Source organism: Coregonus clupeaformis, chromosome 14, assembly GCF_020615455.1.
Source record: "Coregonus clupeaformis isolate EN_2021a chromosome 14, ASM2061545v1, whole genome shotgun sequence".
NCBI classification, from domain to species: Eukaryota; Metazoa; Chordata; class Actinopteri; order Salmoniformes; family Salmonidae; genus Coregonus; species Coregonus clupeaformis.
The window spans coordinates 4,480,529-4,506,321 of record NC_059205.1 but is presented as its reverse complement, the minus strand read 5'-3'; the positions used below and the strand labels follow the sequence as shown (position 1 = coordinate 4,506,321).

The window sequence follows — 25,793 nt, the reverse complement described above, 5'->3', positions numbered from 1 at the left end:
GGACTCAAACTAAATTATTTCCTTCAGCTCTATGTTCGCTACATACTTCAGTCTGAGACTGCCATCGTTGAAGTCGTTTGTAATGAAAATGAGGGGTGTTGTACTAAACAAAGTAATCAGCGATTGGATAATCTCTAACCAAATCAGAGTATCAAAGCCAATGACGGATTTTCAAAATGCCACTTTACCCAGGTTTGTTTTGGCTCTGGCCCAACCCATCGGTTTCTGGGACCGGTTAGAATGTGTTTGCGTTCTAGAAATTGTCAGGGAGGTACTCAGATCCAGACTCATTGCGGAGAAGAAACTAACGTCTGTGGGCGTGGCGTAGCTCTTTGCCGGAGCAAGGAGTTTGGGTAGCCAGGCAACAAAAGGTTGTCTAGATCATTTTTCCTGACTCCGTCCTGGCTATGAAACATGAATCCACTAAGATTTATTGGACACTGGCTGGGAAGACCACTTGTTATATCCATAACAGAGCAGTACGTTACTTTTTAGGTGTCCACAAGTTTGCACCTATACTTGCAATAACTGGGGACACGGGCTGGGAACCCTGTGAGGTGAGAATGGAAAGCGTGTATGGTGAGACTTTGGAATAGACTGTTGGATATGCCAACTGCCAGAATAGACTGTTGGATATGCCAACTGCCAGAATAGACTGTTGGATATGCCAACTGCCAGAATATAATAACGTTTTTCAATGGGATCTATCCATAGGGGGAGCCTGGGCAACTGAAATGTCTGACCTTTTTCAACAGTCTGACTGTGAACATCTGTATGACAACCAAATTAAGAGAGACATAAATATGATTAAAAAAACAACTGTTGATGCAATATGAAAAAAAATGGGTGGAGGAGATTAATCATAAACCTCAATTGAGAACCTTTTGTTTGATTAAGGGTGAATTTGTGTGTGAGCGGTATATATTATTTATAACTTACCTAAAAGCAAGAGATCGCTATGTGCACAGGTAAGATCAGGGATATTGCCTCTGCGTATTGAAACAGGCCGGTATTGTGGTGAAATGGAAGAGGAAAGACTATGTAACTATCGTGACCTGGAAGAAATAGAGAATGAAACTCATTATATCCTCTATTGCCCTTTCTACCACGATATACGCTTGCTCTAATTTCAGACAGCACACCAGATATACCCTGGAATTATGTGGCTGAGCCATGAGGAGAAACTCAAATCGTTTTTTTGTCCATTGTGTATTTCCGTTTGCGGAATATTTAGATAAAGCTTGGAATAAAAGAAAAAGGGCTAGCTATAATTAAAATGTAAAAATATTTAGCTTCTGTGTGGTAAATGGCACGTGTGTACAGTGCCTTGCAAAAGTATTCATCCCCCTTGGCGTTTTTCCGATTTTGTTGCATTACAACCTGTAATTTAAATTGATTTTTATTTGGATTTCATGTAATGAACATACACAAAATAGTCCAAATTGGTGAAGTGAAATGAAAAAAATTACTTGTTTCAAAAAATTCGAAAAAATAAATCACGGAAAAGTGGTGTGTGCAACTGAGTCAGCTCCTGAGTGGCGCAGTGGTCTAAGGCACTGCATCGCAGTGCAAACTGTGCCACTAGAGATCCTGGTTCGAATCCAGGCTCTGTCGCAGCCGGCCGCGACCGGGAGACCCATGGGGCGGCGCACAATTGGCCCAGCGTCGTCCAGGGTAGGGGAGGGAATGGCCGGCAGGGATGTAGCTCAGTTGATAGAGCATGGCGTTTGCAACGCCAGGGTTGTGGGTTCGATTCCCACGGGGGGGCAAGTATAAAAAAAAATATATATATATGTATTCACTAACTGTAAGTCGCTCTGGATAAGAGCGTCTGCTAAATGACTAAAATGTAAATGTATGTATTCACCCCCTTTGCTATGAAGCCCCTAAATAAGATCTGGTGCAACCAATTACCTTCAGAAGTCACATAATTAGTTAAATAAAGTCCACCTGTGTGCAATCTAAGTGTCACATGATCTCAGTATATATACACCTGTTCTGAAAGGCCCCAGAGTCTGCAACACCACTAAGCAAGGGGCACCACCAAGCAAGCGGCACCATGAAGACCAAGGAGCTCTCCAAACAGGTCAGGGACAAAGTTGTGGAGAAGTACAGATCAGGGTTGGGTTATAAAAAAAATAGCAGAAACGTTGAACATCCCACAGATCACCAATAAAACCCATTATTAAAAAATTGAAAGAATATGGCACCACAACAAACCTGCCAAGAAAGGGCCGCCCACCAAAACTCACGGACCAGGCAAGGAGGGCATTAATCAGAGAGGCAACAAAGAGACCAAAGATAGGAGCTGCAAAACTCCACAGCGGAGATTGGAGTATCTGTCCATAGGACCACTTTAAGCCATACACTCCACATAGCTGGGCTTTACAGAAGAGTGGCCAGAAAAAAGCCATTGCTTAAAGAAAAAAAATAAGCAAACACGTGTGGTGTCAGTTAGGATCACCACTTTATTTTAAGCATGTGAAATGTTAAAATAATAGTAGAGAGAATGATTTATTTAAGCTTTTATTTCTTTCATCACATTCCCAGTGGGTCAGACGTTTACATACACTCAATTAGTATTTGGTATCATTGCCTTTAAATTGTTTAACTTGGGTCAAAGGTTTCGGGTAGCCTTCCACAAGCTTCCCACAATAAGTTGGGTGAATTTTGGCCCATTCCTCCTGACAGAGCTGGTGTAACTGAGTCAGGTTTGTAGACCTCCATGCTCGCACACGCTTTTTCAGTTCTGCCCACACATCTATAGGATTGAGGTCAGGGCTTTGTGATGGCCACTCCAATACCTTGACTTTGTTGTCCTTAAGCCATTTTGCCACAACTTTGGAAGTATGCTTGGGGTCATTGTCCATTTGGAAGACCCATTTGCGACCAAGCTTTAACTTCCTGACTGATGTCTTGAGATGTTGCTTCAATATATCCACATAATTTTCCTTCTTCATGATGCCATCTATTTTGTGAAGTGCACCAGACCCTCCTGCAGCAAAGCACCCCCACAGCATGATGCTGCCACCCCCTTGCTTCACGGTTGGGATGGTGTTCTTCGGCTTGCAAGCTGCCCCATATTTCCTCCAAACATAACAATGGTCATTATGGCCAAACAGTTCTATTTTTGTTTAATCAGACCAGAGGACATTTCTCCAAAAAGTACGATCTTTGTCCCCATGTGCAGTTGCAAACCGTAGTCTGGCTTTTTTATGGTGGTTTTGGAGTAGTGGCTTCTTCCTTGCTGAGTGGCCTTTCAGGTTATGTCGATATAGGACTCATTTTACTGTGGATATAGTTACTTTTGTACCTGTTTCCTCCAGCATCTTCACAAGGTCCTTTGCTGTTGTTCTGGGATTGATTTGCACTTTTCGCACCAAAGTACGTTCATTTCTAGGAGACAGAACACGTCTCCTTCCTGAGCGGTATGACGGCTGCGTGGTCCCATGGTGTTTATACTTGCGTACTATTGTTTGTACAGATGAACGCGGTACCTTCAGGCGTTTTTAAATTGCTCCCAAGGATGAACCAGACTTGTGGAGGTCTACAATTTTTTTTCTGAGATCTTGGCTGATTTCTTTTGATTTTCCCATGATGTCAAGCAAAGAGGCACTGAGTTTGAAGGTAGGCCTTGAAATACATCCACAGATACACCTCCAATTGACTCAAATTATGTCCATTAGCCTATCAGAAGCTTCTAAAGCCATGACATCATTTTCTGGAATTTTCCAAGCTGTTTAAAGGCATAGTCAACTTAGTGTATGTAAACTGGAATTGTGATACAGTGAATTATAAGTGAAATAATCTGTCTGTAAACAATTGTTGGAAAAATTACCTGTGTCATCCACAAAGTAGATGTCCTAACCGACTTGCCAAAACTATAGTTTGTTAACAAGAAATGTGTGGAGTGGTTGAAAAATGAGTTTTATTGACTCCAACTTAAGTGTATGTAAACTTCCGACTTCAACTGTATGTATGTATATTATTTTACTGCTCTAGGGATATAATTATTGTTTGGATAACCTTATCTACTATTATGTATAGATTTTTACCTTACATTTTTTCACTCTTTATGCGATGCGCAATGCAGAGAACACCGGAAGAAGAATGATCATTTAATTATCACAGTGAATTATTGTAATGTTTGTTCATGTGTCAATTAATCCCATAAGGGACAGGTTGCCAACTGGCGATTTGACACGAAAATAAAATGTCATTCATTCATTCATTCATTCATTAATTGTTATAGTTTAACAGCATATTTCAATGTCAACTTCCCCAGTGTGTAGAGAGACGCATTCTGAAGACTTTCACTTGGCAGGCAGATTTAGCGTGTTTGATGACCTGCCGTCATATTGAACAACCAAGAAACAGCACTAATTAGCATGTCCCAGATAGGCATATTTACTATTTTACTCTTTCCATTCCCACTCTAAGCAGCCCCGAAATACTCCAAACAGTTACTGTGTACATTCTAGAATATGGATCATGGAAATCACAGATGAAGTAGTCTACTACATTCTAGAATATGGATCATGGAAATCACTGATGAAGTAGTCTACTACATTCTAGAATATGGATCATGGAAATCACTGATGAAGTAGTCTACTACATTCTAGAATATGGATCATGGAAATCACTGATGAAGTAGTCTACTACATTCTAGAATATGGATCATGGAAATCACTGATGAAGTAGTCTACTACATTCTAGAATATGGATCATGGAAATCACTGATGAAGTAGTCTACTACATTCTAGAATATGGATCATGGAAATCACTGATGAAGTAGTCTACTACATTCTAGAATATGGATCATGGAAATCACAGATGAAGTAGTCTACTACATTCTAGAATATGGATCATGGAAATCACTGATGAAGTAGTCTACTACATTCTAGAATATGGATAATGGAAATCACTGATGAAGTAGTCTACTACATTCTAGAATATGGATCATGGAAATCACTGATGAAGTAGTCTACTACATTCTAGAATATGGATCATGGAAATCACAGATGAAGTAGTCTACTACATTCTAGAATATGGATCATGGAAATCACTGATGAAGTAGTCTACTACATTCTAGAATATGGATCATGGAAATCACTGATGAAGTAGTCTACTATATTCTAGAATATGGATCATGGAAATCACTGATGAAGTAGTCTACTACATTCTAGAATATGGATCATGGAAATCACTGATGAAGTAGTCTACTACATTCTAGAATATGGATCATGGAAATCACCGATGAAGTAGTCTACTATATTCTAGAATATGGATAATGGAAATCACCGATGAAGTAGTCTACTATATTCTAGAATATGGATCATGGAAATCACTGATGAAGTAGTCTACTACATTCTAGAATATGGATCATGGAAATCACTGATGAAGTAGTCTACTATATTCTAGAATATGGATCATGGAAATCACTGATGAAGTAGTCTACTACATTCTAGAATATGGATCATGGAAATCACTGATGAAGTAGTCTACTACATTCTAGAATATGGATCATGGAAATCACTGATGAAGTAGTCTACTATATTCTAGAATATGGATCATGGAAATCACTGATGAAGTAGTCTACTACATTCTAGAATATGGATCATGGAAATCACTGATGAAGTAGTCTACTACATTCTAGAATATGGATCATGGAAATCACCGATGAAGTAGTCTACTATATTCTAGAATATGGATCATGGAAATCACCGATGAAGTAGTCTACTATATTCTAGAATATGGATCATGGAAATCACTGATGAAGTAGTCTACTACATTCTAGAATATGGATCATGGAAATCACTGATGAAGTAGTCTACTATATTCTAGAATATGGATAATGGAAATCACTGATGAAGTAGTCTACTACATTCTAGAATATGGATCATGGAAATCACAGATGAAGTAGTCTACTACATTCTAAAATATGGATCATGGAAATCACTGATGAAGTAGTCTACTATATTCTAGAATATGGATCATGGAAATCACTGATGAAGTAGTCTACTACATTCTAGAATATGGATCATGGAAATCACTGATGAAGTAGTCTACTACATTCTAGAATATGGATCATGGAAATCACTGATGAAGTAGTCTACTATATTCTAGAATATGGATCATGGAAATCACTGATGAAGTAGTCTACTACATTCTAGAATATGGATCATGGAAATCACTGATGAAGTAGTCTACTACATTCTAGAATATGGATCATGGAAATCACTGATGAAGTAGTCTACTACATTCTAGAATATGGATCATGGAAATCACTGATGAAGTAGTCTACTACATTCTAGAATATGGATCATGGAAATCACTGATGAAGTAGTCTACTACATTCTAGAATATGGATCATGGAAATCACAGATGAAGTAGTCTACTATATTCTAGAATATGGATCATGGAAATCACTGATGAAGTAGTCTACTACATTCTAGAATATGGATCATGGAAATCACTGATGAAGTAGTCTACTATATTCTAGAATATGGATCATGGAAATCACTGATGAAGTAGTCTACTACATTCTAGAATATGGATCATGGAAATCACAGATGAAGTAGTCTACTACATTCTAGAATATGGATCATGGAAATCACTGATGAAGTAGTCTACTATATTCTAGAATATGGATCATGGAAATCACTGATGAAGTAGTCTACTACATTCTAGAATATGGATCATGGAAATCACTGATGAAGTAGTCTACTACATTCTAGAATATGGATCATGGAAATCACTGATGAAGTAGTCTACTACATTCTAGAATATGGATCATGGAAATCACTGATGAAGTAGTCTACTACATTCTAGAATATGGATCATGGAAATCACTGATGAAGTAGTCTACTACATTCTAGAATATGGATCATGGAAATCACTGATGAAGTAGTCTACTACATTCTAGAATATGGATCATGGAAATCACTGATGAAGTAGTCTACTATATTCTAGAATATGGATCATGGAAATCACTGATGACGTAGTCTACTACATTCTAGAATATGGATCATGGAAATCACTGATGAAGTAGTCTACTACATTCTAGAATATGGATCATGGAAATCACCGATGAAGTAGTCTACTATATTCTAGAATATGGATCATGGAAATCACCGATGAAGTAGTCTACTATATTCTAGAATATGGATCATGGAAATCACTGATGAAGTAGTCTACTACATTCTAGAATATGGATCATGGAAATCACTGATGAAGTAGTCTACTATATTCTAGAATATGGATCATGGAAATCACTGATGAAGTAGTCTACTACATTCTAGAATATGGATCATGGAAATCACTGATGAAGTAGTCTACTACATTCTAGAATATGGATCATGGAAATCACTGATGAAGTAGTCTACTACGTTCTAGAATATGGATCATGGAAATCACTGATGAAGTAGTCTACTACATTCTAGAATATGGATCATGGAAATCACCGATGAAGTAGTCTACTATATTCTAGAATATTGATCATGGAAATCACCGATGAAGTAGTCTACTATATTCTAGAATATGGATCATGGAAATCACCGATGAAGTAGTCTACTACATTCTAGAATATGGATCATGGAAATCACTGATGAAGTAGTCTACTACATTCTAGAATATGGATCATGGAAATCACTGATGAAGTAGTCTACTACATTCTAGAATATGGATCATGGAAATCACTGATGAAGTAGTCTACTACATTCTAGAATATGGATCATGGAAATCACTGATTAAGTAGTCTACTACTCCGTCTTTGGCAAAACAAGATCAAGGATTTTTTAAGGGATTTAGATGTCAGCACAAGTTCTTATTAGCTGTTGCTTTCGCTCCAGGACCTTTTGAGGAGTTTAGAGTTGTCAACCTGATTAAGGGCAATTCTCCCAACTTCAGGTCAACCTGATTAAGGGCAGTTCTCCTAACTTCAGGTCAACCTGATTAAGGGCAGTTCTCCTAACTTCAGGTCAACCTGATTAAGGGCAGTTATCCTAACTTCAGGTCAACCTGATTAAGGGCAGTTCAACTAACTTCAGGTCAACCTGATTTAAGGGCAGTTCACCTAACTTCAGGTCAACCTGATTAAGGGCAGTTCACCTAACTTCAGGTCAACCTGATTAAGGGCAGTTCACCTAACTTCAGGTCAACCTGATTAAGGGCAGTTCACCTAACTTCAGGTCAACCTGATTAAGGGCAGTTCTCCCAACTTCAGGTCAACCTGATTAAGGGCAGTTCACCTAACTTCAGGTCAACCTGATTTAAGGGAAGTTCTCCCAACTTCAGGTCAAACCAATGAAGGGCAGTTCTCCCAACTTCAGGTCAACCTGATTAAGGGCAGTTCACCTAACTTCAGGTCAACCTGATTAAGGGCAGTTCTCCCAACTTCAGGTCAACCTGATTAAGGGCAGTTCACCTAACTTCAGGTCAACCTGATTAAGGGCAGTTCTCCCAACTTCAGGTCAAACCAATGAAGGGCAGTTCTCCCAACTTCAGGTCAACCTGATTAAGGGCAGTTCACCTAACTTCAGGTCAACCTGATTAAGGGCAGTTCTCCCAACTTCAGGTCAACCTGATTAAGGGCAGTTCACCTAACTTCAGGTCAACCTGATTTAAGGGAAGTTCTCCCAACTTCAGGTCAAGCCAATGAAGGGCAGTTCTCCCAACTTCAGGTCAACCTGATTAAGGGCAGTTCCCCCAACTTCATGTCAACCTGATTAAGGGCAGTTCTCCCAACTTCAGGTCAACCTGATTAAGGGCAGTTCACCTAACTTCAGGTCAACCTGATTAAGGGCAGTTCTCCCAACTTCAGGTCAAACCAATGAAGGGCAGTTCTCCCAACTTCAGGTCAACCTGATTAAGGGCAGTTCACCTAACTTCAGGTCAACCTGATTAAGGGCAGTTCTCCCAACTTCAGGTCAACCTGATTAAGGGCAGTTCACCTAACTTCAGGTCAACCTGATTAAGGGCAGTTCTCCCAACTTCAGGTCAAGCCAATGAAGGGCAGTTCTCCCAACTTCAGGTCAACCTGATTAAGGGCAGTTCCCCCAACTTCATGTCAACCTGATTAAGGGCAGTTCTCTTATCTTCAGGTCCTGAAGGGCACCCAGGTGTTAAAACAGGTGCCTATTTGTGTATTGTTAAAGCTTTCAACATTGACAGATGAGACCAACTCAAGGTACAGAAGTTTAGCCAACCTAAAACGGCAAACGTTAACCCTACAAGCATTTCGCTCTGCAAATTTGTGTACCCGACCAATAAACGTTGATTTGAAGGAAGCTAGGTGGTTAGCGTTATGCCAAGAGAGTGAACCACGACCGTGTCCAGTCGATATAAACATACATTAGCTGGTATGTCTGCATATGCCGTCTCTTAGGTGTGACACTCTGGCTCCATGGACTTTGTTATTTGAGCCAGGGTTGTTCATTTTTCATTTTGGGTGTAGTTCTATGTGGGATCTAGTTGGTTCATTTCTATGTTTGGTTTTGATGTTGATTTAGTCATATGACTCCCAATCGGAGGTAACGAGTGTCAGCTGTCGGCTCGTTATCTCTGATTGGGAGCCATATTTATACTGTGTGGTTTCACCTTGGTTTTGTGGGTTTTTGTTTCCTTGTTGCTGTTAGTCTATATCAGTATTGGACTTCACTTTCGTCAATTTTGGTTTGTTGTTTTTGATCGTGGTTTCTTATTAATAAAGTCTACGATGTTAAGCTCAACACGCTGCGCTTTGGTCTCCTCCTTTCGACAATCGTGACAGAAAAACCCACCATAAAAGGACCAAGCAGCGTGTCAAGGAGCAAAGAGACTGGACATGGGTGGAGGCGCCGGGGTAAGGAGATCGAGAGGCTGGCGATGGCCCAGGTGGGCAAATCGTGGTCCTGGGAGGACATGCTCGGGGGCAAGGGACCTTGGGGGAAGATCAAGGCCCTGGCGAGAGAGGAGCATCGGCGGCAGCAGGTTTTTCGTCGGAAGGACGAGAGGCAACCCCAAGAAATTTTTGGGGGCACATGGCTTAGGCTGGGCAGCAGGAGGCTGCCACAGGGAGAAAAGGAGAGAAGGCTAACGGAGTACGGGAGCCATTGGCGAGTAGAGGAAGGGAAGTGTTTGTGGCACGGCGTGAAAGACTGATGTGTGTTGCCAGTCCGGTCCGGCCCGTTCCTGATCCTCGGTTGAGGCCAGTGGTGTGTGTTCCCGGTACGGACCGGCCTGTTCCTACTCCAAGCACCAGGTCCACGGTGTGCTACGCCAGCCCCGGCCCGGCCTGTTCCGGCCACTCGCACCAGGGATACGGTGCGCGTCGCCAGCTCAGCCCGGCCTGTTCCTACTCCACGCACCAGGGATACGGTGCGCTTCGCCAGCCCGGCCCGGCCTGTTCCCGGCCACTCGCACCAGGGATACGGTGCGCGTACGCCAGCCCAGCCCGGCCTGTTCCTACTCCACGCACCAGGGATACGGTGCGCCGCCAGCCCGGCCCGGCCTGTTCCGGCCACTCGCACCAGGGATACGGTGCGCGCCGCCAGCCCAGCCCGGCCTGTTCCGGCCACTCGCACCAGGGATACGGTGCGCGTCGCCAGCCCAGCCCGGCCTGTTCCTGCTCCACGCACCAGGGATACGGTGCGCTTCGCCAGCCCAGCCCGGCCTGTTGCTTCTCTCCGCACTAGGCTTAATGTGAGTCCCCAGGGTCCAGCATGCCCTGTTCCGGCTCTCCGCACTAGCCCTTATGTGCGTTCCCAGGGTCCAGCATGCCCTGTTGCTTCTCCCCGCACTAGCCCTGAGATGCGTGTCCTCAGCCCGGTACCTCCAGTTCCGGCACCACGCATCAGGCCTACGGTGCGTCCCCAGGGCCAAGCATGCCCTGTTGCTGCTTCCCGCACTAGCCCTGAGATGCGTGTCCTCAGCCCGGTACCTCCAGTTCCGGCACCACGCATCAGGCCTACGGTGCGTCCCCAGGCCAAGCATGCCCTGTTGCTTCTCCCCGCACTCAGCCCTGAGATGCGTGTCCTCAGCCCGGTACCTCCTGTTCCGGCACCACGCACCAGGCCTACGATGGCGCCTCAGACGGCCAGAGTCTGCCGTCTGCCCAACGGGGCCTGAACTGTCCGTCTGCCCAACGCCCGTCTGAACTGCCCGTCTGCCCAACGGCGCCTGAACTGCCCGTCTGCCCAACGCCGTCTGAACTGTCCGTCTGCCAAGCGCTGCAGGAACTGCCCGTCTGTACTGAGCCTGCAAAGCCGCCCGTCTGCCATGAGCCTTCAGAGCCGTCCCGGGCCAGACCGGAGCCGCTAGAGCTCTCCGCCAGACAGGAGCAGCCAGAGCCTTCCGCCAGACAGGATCAGCCAGAGCCTTCCGCCAGACAGGAGCAGCCAGAGCCTTCCGCCAGACAGGATCAGCCAGAGCCTTCTGCCAGACCAGGATCAGCCAGAGCCTTCTGCCAGACAGGATCAGCCAGAGCCTTCTGCCAGACAGGATCAGCCAGAGCCTTCTGCCAGACAGGATCAGCCAGAGCCTTCTGCCAGACAGGATCAGCCAGAGCCTTCTGCCAGACAGGATCAGCCAGAGCCTTCTGCCAGACAGGATCAGCCAGGAGCCTTCCGCCAGCCAGGATCCGCCAGAGCCGTCCAGCCAGGATCCGCCTGAGCCAGCCAGCCAGGATCCGCCAGCTAGTCAGGTACTGTCCCTAGCCCGGTGCTGCCCCTTAGTCCGGTGCTGCCCCCTTAGCCCGGTGCTGCCCCTTAGCCCGGGTGCTGTCCCTTAGCCCGGTGCTGCCCCCTTAGCCCGGTGCTGCCTCTAAGTCCGGTGCTGCCTCTAAGTCCGGTGCTGCCCCTTAGTCCGGTGCCGCCCCTTAATCCAGGTGGGTTTAGTTGGGGGGTGGTCATGTGGAGGGGGCTACGGAAGCGGATAGTGTCAAAGGTGGGGTGGGGACCACGACCTGGGCCAGAGCCGCCACCATGGACAGACGCCCACCCAGACCCTCCCCTAGACTGTATGCTGGTGCGCCCGGAGTTCGCACCTTTAGGGGGGGGTACTGTGACACTCTGGCTCCATGGACTTTGTTATTTGAGCCAGGGTTGTTCATTTTTCATTTTGGGTGTAGTTCTATGTGGGATCTAGTTGGTTCATTTCTATGTTTGGTTTTGATGTTGATTTAGTCATATGACTCCCAATCGGAGGTAACGAGTGTCAGCTGTCGGCTCGTTATCTCTGATTGGGAGCCATATTTATACTGTGTGGTTTCACCTTGGTTTTGTGGGTTTTTGTTTCCTTGTTGCTGTTAGTCTATATCAGTATTGGACTTCACTTTCGTCAATTTTGGTTTGTTGTTTTTGATCGTGGTTTCTTATTAATAAAGTCTACGATGTTCGCTCAACACGCTGCGCTTTGGTCTCCTCCTTTCGACAATCGTGACATTAGGTCGTGCTTATGGCAGTGTTTTGTAGAGTTTCAAGTAAAGTGTCACAATATAATGAGAAATGTTTGATCTCTTACACATAGGGTAGACAAAGTGTGTCTCTGCCTCAGAGGAAGAGGGCGAGACAAGGTAATCGTCACACTCGTTGGAGCTGAATGACCCTGAGTGGTTCCTGAGGCGGGACTTTGTGACGTCATCAGTGGTCGCCATTACGTGTCGTAGGGTGTCGTTAAGGTACCGTTTCAGCAAGCTGCTCTTGTACTTGGGGGGTGGAGCGATGTAGTCAGCACTGTAGGCGGGATCAGTCCTTTTCTCCTGTTTGATGACACTCTCGAGGGAGGGCCTGGAGAGCTCTGATTGGCTAGCTGGGGTTTGTAAGGGACACTCGTCATCTGCAACATGGGGTAAACCAAAAAAAAAAACATTGGTCCCCATCAACTGGTCTCCAAAAGAGGCTGATATCTTTTTTTTATTTTTTTGGGGGGGGATAGATTGTAGATTCAATGTAATAGTGCAGATAGATTGTAGATTCAATGTAATTGTCTGCATCATTTCCAATCCCCCCATATACACTACCGATCAAAAGTTTGGACACACCTACTCATTCAAGGGTTTTTCTTTATTCTTACTATTTTCTACATTATAGAATAATAGTGAAAACATCAAAACTATGAAATAACACATATGGAATCATGTAGAAACCAAAAAAGTGTTAAACAAATCAAAATATATTTTATATTTGAGATTCTTCAAATAGCCACCCTTTGCCTTGATGACAGCTTTGCACACTCTTGGCATTCTCTCAACCAGTTTCATGAGATAGTCACCTGGAATGTATTTCAATTAACAGGTGTGCCTTTTTAAAAGTTTATTTGTGGAATTTCTTTCCTTCTTAATGTGTTTGAGCCAATCAGTTGTGTTGTGACAAGGTAGGGCTGGTATACAGAAGATAGCCCTATTTGGTAAAAGACCAAGTGCATATTATGGCAAGAACAGCTCAAATAAGCAAAGAAAAACGACAGTCCATCATTACTTTAAGACATAAAGGTCAGTCAATCAGGAAAATGTCAAGAACTATGAACGTTTCTTCAAGCGCAGTCGCAAAAACCATCAAGCGCTATGATGAAACTGGCTCTCATGAGGACCGCCACAGGAAAGGAAGAGTTAGGATACGTTCATTACAGCTAACTGCACCTCAGATTGCAGCCCAAATAAATGCTTCACTGAGTTCAAGTAACAGAAACATCTCAACATCAACTGTTCAGAGGAGACTGAGTGAATCAGGCCTTCATGGTCGAATTGCTGCAAAGAAACCACTACTAAAGGACACCAATAAGAAGAAGAGACTTGCTTGGGCCAAGAAACACAAGCAATGGACATTAGACCGGTGGAAATCTGTCCACATTTGAGATTTTTGGTTCCAACCGCCATGTCCTTGTGAGACGCAGAGTAGCTGAACGGATGATCTCCGTATGTGTGGTTCCCACCGTGAAGCATGGAGGAGGAGGCGCGATAGTGTGGGGGTGCTTTGCTGGTGACACTGTCTGTGATTTATTTAGAATTCAAGGCACACTTAACCAGCATGGCTACCACAGCATTCTGCAGTGATACGTCATCCCATCTGGTTTGCGCTTAGTGAGTCTATCACTTGTTTTTCAACAGGACAATGACCCAACACACTTCCAGGCTGTGTAAGGGCTGTTTTACCAAGAAGGAGAGTGATGGAGTGCTGCATCAGATGACCTGGCCTCCACAATCACCCGACCTCAACCCAATTGAGATTGTTTGGGATGAGTTGGACCGCAGAGTGGAGGAAAAGCAGCCAACAAGTGCTCAGCATATGTGGGAACTCCTTCAAGACTGTTGGAAAAGCATTCCAGGTAAAGCTGGTTGAGAGAATGCCAAGAGTGTGCAAAGCTGTCATCAAGGCAAAGGGTGGCTACTTTGAAGAATCTAAAATCTAAAATATATTTTGATTTGTTTAACACTTTTTTGGTTACTACATGATTCCATATGTGTTATTTCATAGTTTTGATGTCTTCACTATTATTCTACAATGTAGAAAATAGTCAAAATAAAGAAAAAACCTTGAATGAGTAGGTGTGTCCAAACGTTTTACTGATACTGTATATAACATTCTATTGGTTGCAAGAATTTTGTATAATAATTTAAATAGAAACATTTTTAGTTTTGAATCCGGTGTTGTTTTGCATATCAGTTCATTAACCATGTGCCATGGAATCGGTACATCGAAAAATCTCTTCCCAACTAGTTAGCAATCTACAGTGAGGGAAAAAAGTATTTGATCCCCTGCTGATTTTGTACGTTTGCCCACTGACAAAGACATGATCCTCTGTAGCTCAGCTGGTAGAGCACGGCGCTTGTAACGCCAAGGTAGTGGGTTCGATCCCCGGGACCACCCATACACACACAAAAAAATGTATGCACGCATGACTGTAAGTCGCTTTGGATAAAAGCGTCTGCTAAATGGCATATTATTATATTATATGATCAGTCTATAATTTTAATGGTAGGTTTATTTGAACAGTGAGAGACAGAATAACAACACAAAAATCCAGAAAAACGCATGTCAAAAATGTTATAAATTGATTTGCATTTTAATGAGGGAAATACAGTGGGGAAAAATATTATTTAGTCAGCCACCAATTGTGCAAGTTCTCCCGCTTAAAAAGATGAGAGGGGCCTGTAATTTTCATCATATGTACACGTCAACTATGACAGACAAATTGAGATTTTTTTTTCTCCAGAAAATCACATTGTAGGATTTTTAATGAATTTTTTTGCAAATTATGGTGGAAAATAAGTATTTGGTCACCTACAAACAAGCAAGATTTCTGGCTCTCACAGACCTGTAACTTCTTCTTTAAGAGGCTCCTCTGTCCTCCACTCGTTACCTGTATTAATGGCACCTGTTTGAACTTGTTATCAGTATAAAAGACACCTGTCCACAACCTCAAACAGTCACACTCCAAACTCCACTATGGCCAAGACCAAAGAGCTGTCAAAGGACACCAGAAACAAAATTGTAGACCTGCACCAGGCTGGGAAGACTGAATCTGCAATAGGTAAGCAGCTTGGTTTGAAGAAATCAACTGTGGGAGCAATTATTAGGAAATGGAAGACATACAAGACCACTGATAATCTCCCTCGATCTGGGGCTCCACGCAAGATCTCACCCCGTGGGGTCAAAATGATCACAAGAACGGTGAGCAAAAATCCCAGAACCACACGGGGGGACCTAGTGAATGACCTGCAGAGAGCTGGGACCAAAGTAACAAAGCCTACCATCAGTAACACACTACGCCGCCAGGGACTCAAATCCTGCAGTGCCAGACGTGTCCCCCTGCTTAAGCACGTACATGTCCAGGCCCGTCTGAAGTTTGCTAGAGTGCATTTGGATGATCCAGAAGAGGATTGGGAGAATATCATTTGGTCAGATGAAACCAAAATAGAACTTTTTGGTAAAAACTCAACTCGTCGTGTTTGGAGGACAAAGAATGCTGAGTTGCATCCAAAGAACACCATACCTACTGTGAAGCATGGGGGTGGAAACATCATGCTTTGGGGCTGTTTTTCTGCAAAGGGACCAGGACGACTGATCCGTGTAAAGGAAAGAATGAATGGGGCCATGTATCGTGAGATTTTGAGTGAAAACCTCCTTCCATCAGCAAGGGTATTGAAGATGAAACGTGACTGGGTCTTTCAGCATGACAATGATCCCAAACACACCGCCTGGGCAACGAAGGAGTGGCTTCGTAAGAAGCATTTCAAGGTCCTGGAGTGGCCTAGCCAGTCTCCAGATCTCAACCCCATAGAAAATCTTTGGAGGGAGTTGAGGATGTCAGCGACAAGATTGTAGACCTACACAAGGCTGGAATGGGCTACAAGAACATCGCCAAGCAGCTTGGTGAGAAGGTGACAACAGTTGGTGCGATTATTCGCAAATGGAAGAAACACAAAAGAACTGTCAATCTCCCTCATCCAGGGGCTCCATGCAAAATCTCACCTCGTGGAGTTGCAATGATCATGAGAACGGTGAGGAATCAGCCCAGAACTACACGGGAGGATCATGTCAATGATCTCAAGGCAGCTGGGACCATAGTCACCAAGAAAACAATTGGTAACACACTATGCCGTGAAGGACTGAAATCCTGCAGCGCCCGCAAGGTCCCCCTGCTCAAGAAAGCACATATACATGCCTGTCTGAAGTTTGCCAATGAACATCTGAATGATTCAGAGGAGAACTGGGTGAAAGTGTTGTGGTCAGATGAGACCAAAATCGAGCTTTTTGGCATCAACTCAACTCGCCGTGTTTGGAGGAGGAGGAATGTTGCCTATGAACACCATCCCCACCGTCAAACATGGAGGTGGAAACATTATGCTTTGGGGTTGTTTTTCTGCTAAGGGGACAGGACAACTTTACCGCATCAAAGGGACGATGGACGGGGCCATGTACCGTCAAATCTTGGGTGAGAAGCTCCTTCCCTCAGCCAGGGCATTGAAAATGGGTCATGGATGGGTATTCCAGCATGACAATGACCCAAAACACACGGCCAAGGCAACAAAGGAGCGGCTCAAGAAGAAGCACATTAAGGTCCTGGAGTGGCCTAGCCAGTCTCCAGACCTTAATTCCATAGAAAATCTGTGGAGGGAGCTGAAGGTTCGAGTTGCCAAACGTCAGCCTCGAAACCTTAATGACTTGGAGAAGATCTGCAAAGAGGAGTGGGACAAAATCCCTCCTGAGATGTGTGCAAACCTGGTGGCCAACTACAAGAAACGTCTGACCTCTGTGATTGCCAACAAGGGTTTTCCCACCAAGTACTAAGTCATGTTTTGCAGAGGGGTCAAATACTTATTTCCCTCATTAAAATGCAAATCAATTTATAACATTTTTGACATGCGTTGTTTTGGATTTTTTTGTTGTTATTCTGTCTCTCACTGTTCAAATAAACCTACCATTAAAATTATAGACTGATAATTTCTTTGTCAGTGGGCAAACGTACAAAATCAGCAGGGGATCAAATACTTTTTTCCCTCACTGTATATGGCACAGCTGTCAATTTTTTGGTCCTTAAATTAAACTGGGATACTTTTTTATTTATCACAATTTTCTTTAACCGATCTTGGTCTTTAATGCAGGGCCGACAGACAAGTTCCTTACTTTTTCCCCCCTTCCACTTGTCTCTTCCATTTTTGAGGTCTCACATTACTTTTTTAGTTTACTCTCTTTAGACACAAAGACACTCTGGTCGTTATTTATTTTCTATCTTATCTTGTACTCTGCATTGTTGGAAAAGGACCCGTAAGTAAGCATTTCACTGTTAGTCTACACCTGTTGTCTACGAAGCATGTGAAAAATAAGATTTTATTTGTTAAAAGGTAATCAACTCTATTACTTAACAAAATTACACAGACAGTTGATTTTGTATAACATTATTTGCCAGTGTTAATTGTCAACTTTTTTTTTACAGAGTTGCAGAAACTCTGTAAAAGTGTTAAAAACCTAACATTTTCTAAAGTAATACATTAACTCTGTGTGGTACGGGACATTAGTTTGTGAGTGTTACGATGAACACTTTTAGAGTTGATTTCACACTTGCAGTGTTGTTATGTGTGATGCATATTTGTTGGAATTACATCCCCAGCTCTAACCTTGCTTAGTCTACCCGCAGCCCCTCTTACCCTCAGAGTTGGTGTCTTCACTGCTGACACTCAGTCTCTCAGCGTTGCCCTGAATGTATTTGTTGTAGAGTTTGATCCGTAGAGCCCAACTCAGGTCTGGCTGCCTCACTGTGTTCTTCAGCCTCCGCCGGGCATTGGCAAACCAGTTAGACACCTGCAGCATAAACATAAAGAAAGGAAAACAGGAATTCTATGTGTATTTCAGAACTTCAACCTGTCAGCTACATTTTTCACTGACTGGTTTCTACTTCCATGGTTAATCCATAAGAACCATGAATTACTAGCCCATACCTCTGCTTTGAGGGCTTTGCCTCAGTTCCCCTAAACTAAAGTCATGTCTCAGTTCCCCTGTACTAAAGTCATGTCTCAGTTCCCCTATACTAAAGTCATGTCTCAGCTCCCCTATACTAAAGCCATGTCTCAGCTCCCCTGTACCCCTATACTAAAGTCATGCCTCAGTTCCCCTATACTAAAGTCATGTCTCAGTTCCCCTGTACTAAAGTCATGTCTCAGCTCCCCTGTACTAAAGTCATGTCTCAGCTCCCCTATACTAAAGTCATGCCTCAGTTCCCCTATACTAAAGTCATGTCTCAGTTCCCCTGTACTAAAGTCATGTCTCAGCTCCCCTGTACTAAAGTCATGTCTCAGCTCCCCTGTACTAAAGCCATGTCTCAGCTCCCCTATACTAAAGTCATGTCTCAGTTCCCCTATACTAAAGGCATGTCTCAGTTCCCCTGTACTAAAGTCATGTCTCAGCTCCCCTATACTAAAGTCATGTCTCAGTTCCCCTATACTAAAGGCATGTCTCAGTTCCCCTGTACTAAAGTCATGTCTCAGTTCCCCTATACTAAAGTCATATCTCAGCTCCCCTGTACTAAAGTCATGTCTCAGCTCACCTGTACTAAAGTCATGTCTCAGTTCCCCTGTACTAAAGTCATGTCTCAGCTCCCCTATACTAAAGTCATGTCTCAGTTCCCCTATACTAAAGTCATGTCTCAGTTCCCCTATACTAAAGTCATGTCTCAGCTCCCCTGGACTAAAGTCATGTCTCAGCTCCCCTGTACTAAAGTCATGTCTCAGTTCCCCTATACTAAAGTCATGTCTCAGCTCCCCTGTACTAAAGGCATGTCTCAGTTCCCCTATACTAAAGTCATGTCTCAGTTCCCCTATACTAAAGTCATGTCTCAGTTCCCCTATACTAAAGTCATGTCTCAGTTCCCCTATACTAAAGTCATGTCTCAGCTCCCCTATACTAAAGTCATGTCTCAGCTCCCCTATACTAAAGTCATGTCTCAGTTCCCATGTACTAAAGTAATGTCTCAGCTCCCCTATACTAAAGTCATGTCTCAGTTCCCCTATACTAAAGTCATGTCTCAGTTCCCCTATACTAAAGTCATGTCTCAGTTCCCCTGTACTAAAGTCATGTCTCAGCTCCCCTGTACTAAAGACATGTCTCAGCTCCCCTGTACCAAAGTCATGTCTCAGCTCCCCTGTACTAAAGTCATGTCTCAGTTCCCCTGTACTAAAGTCATGTCTCAGTTCCCCTATACTAAAGTCATGTCTCAGCTCCCCTGTACTAAAGTCATGTCTCAGTTCCCCTATACTAAAGTAATGTCTCAGGTCCCCTATACTAAAGTCATATCTCAGCTCCCCTATACTAAAGTCATGTCTCAGTTCCCCTGTACTAAAGTCATGTCTCAGCTCCCCTATACTAAAGTCATATCTCAGCTCCCCTATACTAAAGTCATGTCTCAGCTCCCCTATACTAAAGTCATGTCTCAGCTCCCCTATACTAAAGTCATGTCTCAGCTCCCCTATACTAAAGTCATGTCTCAGTTCCCCTATACTAAAGTCATGTCTCAGCTCCCCTATACTAAAGTCATGTCTCAGCTCCCCTATACTAAAGTCATGTCTCAGTTCCCCTGTACTAAAGTCATGTCTCAGCTCCCCTATACTAAAGTAATGTCTCAGCTCCCCTATTCTAAAGTCATGTCTCAGTTCCCCTATACTAAAGTCATGTCTCAGTTCCCCTATACTAAAGTCATGTCTCAGTTCCCCTGTACTAAAGTCATGTCTCAGTTCCCCTGTACTAAAGTCATGTCTCAGCTCCCCTGTACTAAAGTCATGTCTCAGCTCCCCTGTACTAAAGTCATGTCTCAGCTCCCCTGTACTAAAGTCATGTCTCAGTTCCCCTATACTAAAGTCATGTCTCAGTTCCCCTGTACTAAAGTCATGTCTCAGCTCCCCTATACTAAAGTCATATATCAGCTCCCCTATACTAAAGTCATGTCTCAGCTCCCCTATACTAAAGTAATGTCTCAGTTCCCCTATACTAAAGTCATGTCTCAGCTCCCCTATACTAAAGTCATATCTCAGCTCCCCTATACTAAAGTCATGTCTCAGCTCCCCTATACTAAAGTCATGTCTCAGCTCCCCTATACTAAAGCCATGTCTCAGCTCCCCTATACTAAAGTCATGTCTCAGCTCCCCTATACTAAAGTCATATCTCAGCTCCCCTATACTAAAGTCATGTCTCAGCTCCCCTATACTAAAGTCATGTCTCAGCTCCCCTATCCTAAAGTCATGTCTCAGCTCCCCTATCCTAAAGTCATGTCTCAGCTCCCCTATTCTAAAGTCATGTCTCAGCTCCCCTATACTAAAGTCATGTCTCAGCTCCCCTATACTAAAGTCATGTCTCAGCTCCCCTGTACTAAAGTCATGTCTCAGTTCCCCTATCCTAAAGTCATGTCTCAGCTCCCCTGTACTAAAGTCATGTCTCAGCTCCCCTATACTAAAGTCATGTCTCAGCTCCCCTATACTAAAGTAATGTCTCAGTTCCCCTATACTAAAGTCATGTCTCAGTTCCCCTATCCTAAAGTCATGTCTCAGCTCCCCTGTACTAAAGTCATGTCTCAGCTCCCCTATACTAAAGTCATGTCTCAGCTCCCCTATACTAAAGTCATGTCTCAGTTCCCCTATACTAAAGTAATGTCTCAGTTCCCCTATACTAAAGTCATGTCTCAGTTCCCCTATCCTAAAGTCATGTCTCAGCTCCCCTGTACTAAAGTCATGTCTCAGCTCCCCTATACTAAAGTCATGTCTCAGCTCCCCTATACTAAAGTCATGTCTCAGCTCCCCTATACTAAAGTCATGTCTCAGCTCCCCTATACTAAAGTCATGTCTCAGCTCCCCTGTACTAAAGTCATGTCTCAGCTCCCCTATACTAAAGTCATGTCTCAGCTCACCTGTACTAAAGTCATGTCTCAGCTCCCCTATACTAAAGTCATGTCTCAGTTCCCCTGTACTAAAGTCATGTCTCAGCTCCCCTATACTAAAGTCATGTCTCAGTTCCCCTGTACTAAAGTCATGACTCAGCTCCCCCTATACTAAAGTCATGTCTCAGCTCACCTGTACTAAAGTCATGTCTCAGCTCCCCTATACTAAAGTCATGTCTCAGTTCCCCTGTACTAAAGTCATGTCTCAGCTCCCCTATACTAAAGTCATGTCTCAGTTCCCCTGTACTAAAGTCATGTCTCAGCTCCCCTATACTAAAGTCATGTCTCAGTTCCCCTGTACTAAAGTCATGACTCAGCTCCCCTATACTAAAGTCATGTCTCAGCTCACCTGTACTAAAGTCATGTCTCAGCTCCCCTATACTAAAGTCATGTCTCAGTTCCCCTGTACTAAAGTCATGTCTCAGCTCCCCTATACTAAAGTCATGTCTCAGTTCCCCTGTACTAAAGTCATGTCTCAGTTCCCCTATACTAAAGTCATGTCTCAGCTCCCCTATACTAAAGTCATGTCTCAGTTCCCCTATACTAAAGTCATGTCTCAGCTCACCTGTACTAAAGTCATGTGGGACCCCAGGGCGAGCAGGACCTTCTCTGTCTTGGTGGGGTAGGGGTTATCCCTGTGTGTGTACAGCCACTGCTTCAGCGGCCTCGCCATGTCCTGCAGCGCCTGCCGCTTGTAGCGAACTTTGACCCCGCCCAGACGAGACCTGTGGTGAGGTGATATATGATATAACAACGCATACTTCTCTTATGGGAGAGGACTTGTCATCATTTCATAGTTTATTGCAAGGATAGAGTTGCTATACCTGATAGTTCAGGGACGGACTAGGACCACAAATCAGCCCGGGCATTTTTTACACGGGCAAAAAAAATAATCCTCAATAATAATAATAATAATAATAACAATAATATGCCATTTTGCAGACGCTTTTATCCAAAGCGACTTACAGTCATGTGTGCATACATTTTTACGTATCAAGACCTCCACACCGGCCCGTTTTTTTTCTTGAGGCCCACATTATTAGCCAAATAATGATCATTTTGTGTAAAACCCCCAATGTAGACAGGCAAACTGGGCAAAAAATGGACCAGCCCATCTGGCATCAAAATGAGAGAAATCCTAATTGGTCTTTTTATACCAATCAAATCATAATAAGCAACTTTTACTGTAATACAGTCATAGTTAATGTTTTCCCTTTCAGGATTTAATCATGATTGAGGATGTGTTGTTGGTGACATGATCTGTAGGTGTCACTGTTGGGCTGTGGAAGCTTCCCAAAGTTGTCTCTCCCTGATGGGGATGTGTGGGTCAGGTTCCTTATTAATTAAAGAGGTGTTCTTGTCCTGCACATATAACCTGGTTCTCCCAATCAATTCAAACGTTTGATCATGATATATGTCATTTCCCCTCAATCTGAATAATTCATGTTACTATATATCTATCTTAGTTTTTATTTTACATATGACACTATTTTCACAGCATTACAGATTACAGCCAATTTTCTATATACTTAATAAAATATCAACACTGTTTTTTGTATTAAAAAAAAAATGCAAATATGGGACTGCACTGAAGATGTTTGAAAATGCATCTCATCAATGTGGGTTTTACTTGTACCTTTAGTAAGTTGCGCTGTATTTGACAAAAATAAGAGAAAATGTGCTTACCCATACCTCCTGTCTACAACAGGGTTGTCTTCTATTGCCTCTTGGCATAGTAAGTCTGTATACTGTCCATCTGTTACCAGACAGTCCACACTGTTTCTCTCCTCCTCACTCCTGTGCTCCTCCAAAATATTGTGTTGATTTGACCTCTTGACAACAATCATGTTCATCTTTCGATTGCTTGTTTTAGCCCAAACAACATCAGGCGCAACTGCAGAAGTTGAAATCCGAATAGGTGCAGCAACTTCCCCATCCACACTGTGATGGATATGAGCAGAGAAGTAACCCAAAGTCTCTGCGCTCAGAACTTAAGCCATCGAGCCAAACGACAGCCCATCTGGAGGAGCCCTTAGAACCAGACCTTTTAGGAACCAGACACTGATGTCAGTCTTGACTTTACCAATGAGAGGGTGTTGTCTGTAGAGGAGGATGGGATGAACATGTTGAAGCTGCTTAGGCTTCTTTGGGGAGTTCAAGTAACCTGCTCTCTTGCGTCTAACTGGCTGTCCCTAGCACTTTTCAGCATCCAATTAAAAGTGGAGACATCTCTCTGCTCGGTGGAGGGAGCTGTTCACTTTATTCCAGGAGTACCCAGACTAGGAATAATAATAATATAATAATATGTAACAAGAACGCCAATAGATGAAGTAATGGGTATGGATTGTGACTGGGATCAGCACATTTTGGGCACTTTACTTTTGAGCTTTTTCTTTATGTTTGTAAGAGTTAATGTAGGCTATTTGATGTCCCAATGTTCTGATGCTTAGGTCGTCTGAAGCATGCACCCGATATATATATATATATATATATACACTACCGGTCAAAGGTTTTAGAACACCTACTCATTCAAGGGTTTTTCTTTATTTTTTACTATTTTCTACATTGTAGAATAACAGTGAAGACATCAAAACGATGAAATAACACATATAGAATCATGTAGAAACCAAAAAAAGTGTTAAACAAATCAAAATATATTTTATATTTGAGATTCTTCAAATAGCCACCCTTTGCCTTGATGACAGCTTTGCACACTCTTGGCATTCTCTCAACCAGCTTCATGAGGTAGTCACCTGGAATGCCTTTCAATTAACAGGTGTGCCTTCTTAAAAGTTAATTTGTGGAATTTCTTTCCTTCTTAATTTGTTTGAGCCAATCAGTTGTGTTGTGACAAGGTAGGGGGGGTATACAGAAGATTTTTGGTAAAAGACCAAGTCCATATTATGGCAAGAACAGCTCAAATAAGCAAAGAGAAACGACAGTCCATCATTACTTTAAGACATGAAGTTCAGTCAATACGGAACATTTCAAGAACTTTGAAAGTTTCTTCAAGTGCAGTCGCAAAAACCATTAAGCGCTATGATGAAACTGGCTCTCATGAGGACCGCCACAGGAACGGAAGACCCAGACTTACCTCTGCTGCAGAGGATAAGTTCATTAAAGTTACCAGCCTCAGAAATTGCAGCCCAAATAAATGCTTCACAGAGTTCAAGTAACAGACACATATCAACATCAACTGTTCAGAGGAGACTGTGTGAATCAGGCCTTCATGGTCGAATTGATGCAAAGAAACCACTACTAAATGACACCAATAAGAAGAAGAGACTTGCTTGTGCCAAGAAACACAAGCAATTTACATTAGACCGGTGGAAATGTGTCCTTTGGTCTGGTGTCCAAATTTGAGATTTTTGTTTCCAACCGCCGTGTCTTTGTGAGACGTAGTGTGGGTGAACGGATGATCTCCGCATGTGTATTTCCCACCGTAAAGCATGGAGGAGGAGGAGGTGTTATGGTGTGGGGGTGCTTTGCTGGTGACACTGTCTGTGATTTATTTAGAATTCAATTCACACTTAACCAGCATGGCTACCACAGCATTCTGCAGCGATACGCCATCCCATCTGGTTTGGGCTTAGTGGGACTTAGTGGGACTATCATCCTCCAGGCTGTGTAAGGGCTATTTTACCAAGTAGGAGAGTGATGGAGTGCTGCATCAGATGACCTGGCCTCCACAATCCCCCGACCTCAACCCAATTGAGATGGTTTGGAATGAGTCGGACCGCAGAGTGAAGGAAAAGCAGCCAACAAGTGCTCAGCATATGTGGGAACTTCTTCAAGACTGTTGGAAAAGCATTCCAGGTGAAGCTGGTTGAGAGAATGCCAAGAGTGTGCAAAGCTGTCATCAAGGCAAAGGGTGGCAATTTGAAGAATCTGAAATATAAAATATATTTTGATTTGTTTAATACTTTTTTGGTTACTACATTATCCCATATGTGTTATTTCATAGTTTTGATGTCTTCACTATTATTCTACAATGTAGAAAATAGTAAAAATAAAGGAAAACCCTTGAATGAGTAGGTGTTCTAAAACTTTTGACCGGTAGTGTATATATAAATATTTTTTGCTGCATTCAAATGTGGCCGCAGTGTACCTATAGATGTGCTAATGCTAAAAATACATTAAAAAGTCTTCTTCTCATGAACCATAAGTCAGATTGACTCCAGATGAGGTATATAGACTCAATGAATTAGCCTCTAATGAATTAGAGAATGGCTTAGTTGTCTGACACATGCCCCCGATATTTACTTCATGAGGATCATGAAACCGTGTCGTTTCCACAACTGCCATGTCAGCAGATAATATACGTTTTTACCAAGGGATTCTGGAAATGTATAGGTGCAATGACATGGTTTCTAATGCCCACTGAAACCGCAGTG

At 43.2% G+C, this 25,793-nt stretch overlaps 1 protein-coding gene across 1 annotated transcript in view; it reads right to left on the bottom strand.

The window, feature by feature from the left end:
* Nucleotides 1-25,793, bottom strand: part of LOC121581638 (homeobox protein Mohawk-like) — a 50,324-nt gene that overhangs the window by 4,281 nt on the left and 20,250 nt on the right. The window contains exons 2-6 of the mRNA XM_041897126.1: nucleotides 21,965-22,124; nucleotides 18,125-18,278; nucleotides 12,501-12,813; nucleotides 3,937-3,957; nucleotides 3,314-3,329 (exon numbers count right to left, since the gene is read on the bottom strand). Of these exons, the coding sequence (XP_041753060.1) occupies nucleotides 3,314-3,329; nucleotides 3,937-3,957; nucleotides 12,501-12,813; nucleotides 18,125-18,278; nucleotides 21,965-22,124 (664 nt within the window). The remainder of the gene's footprint in view (nucleotides 1-3,313; nucleotides 3,330-3,936; nucleotides 3,958-12,500; nucleotides 12,814-18,124; nucleotides 18,279-21,964; nucleotides 22,125-25,793) is intronic.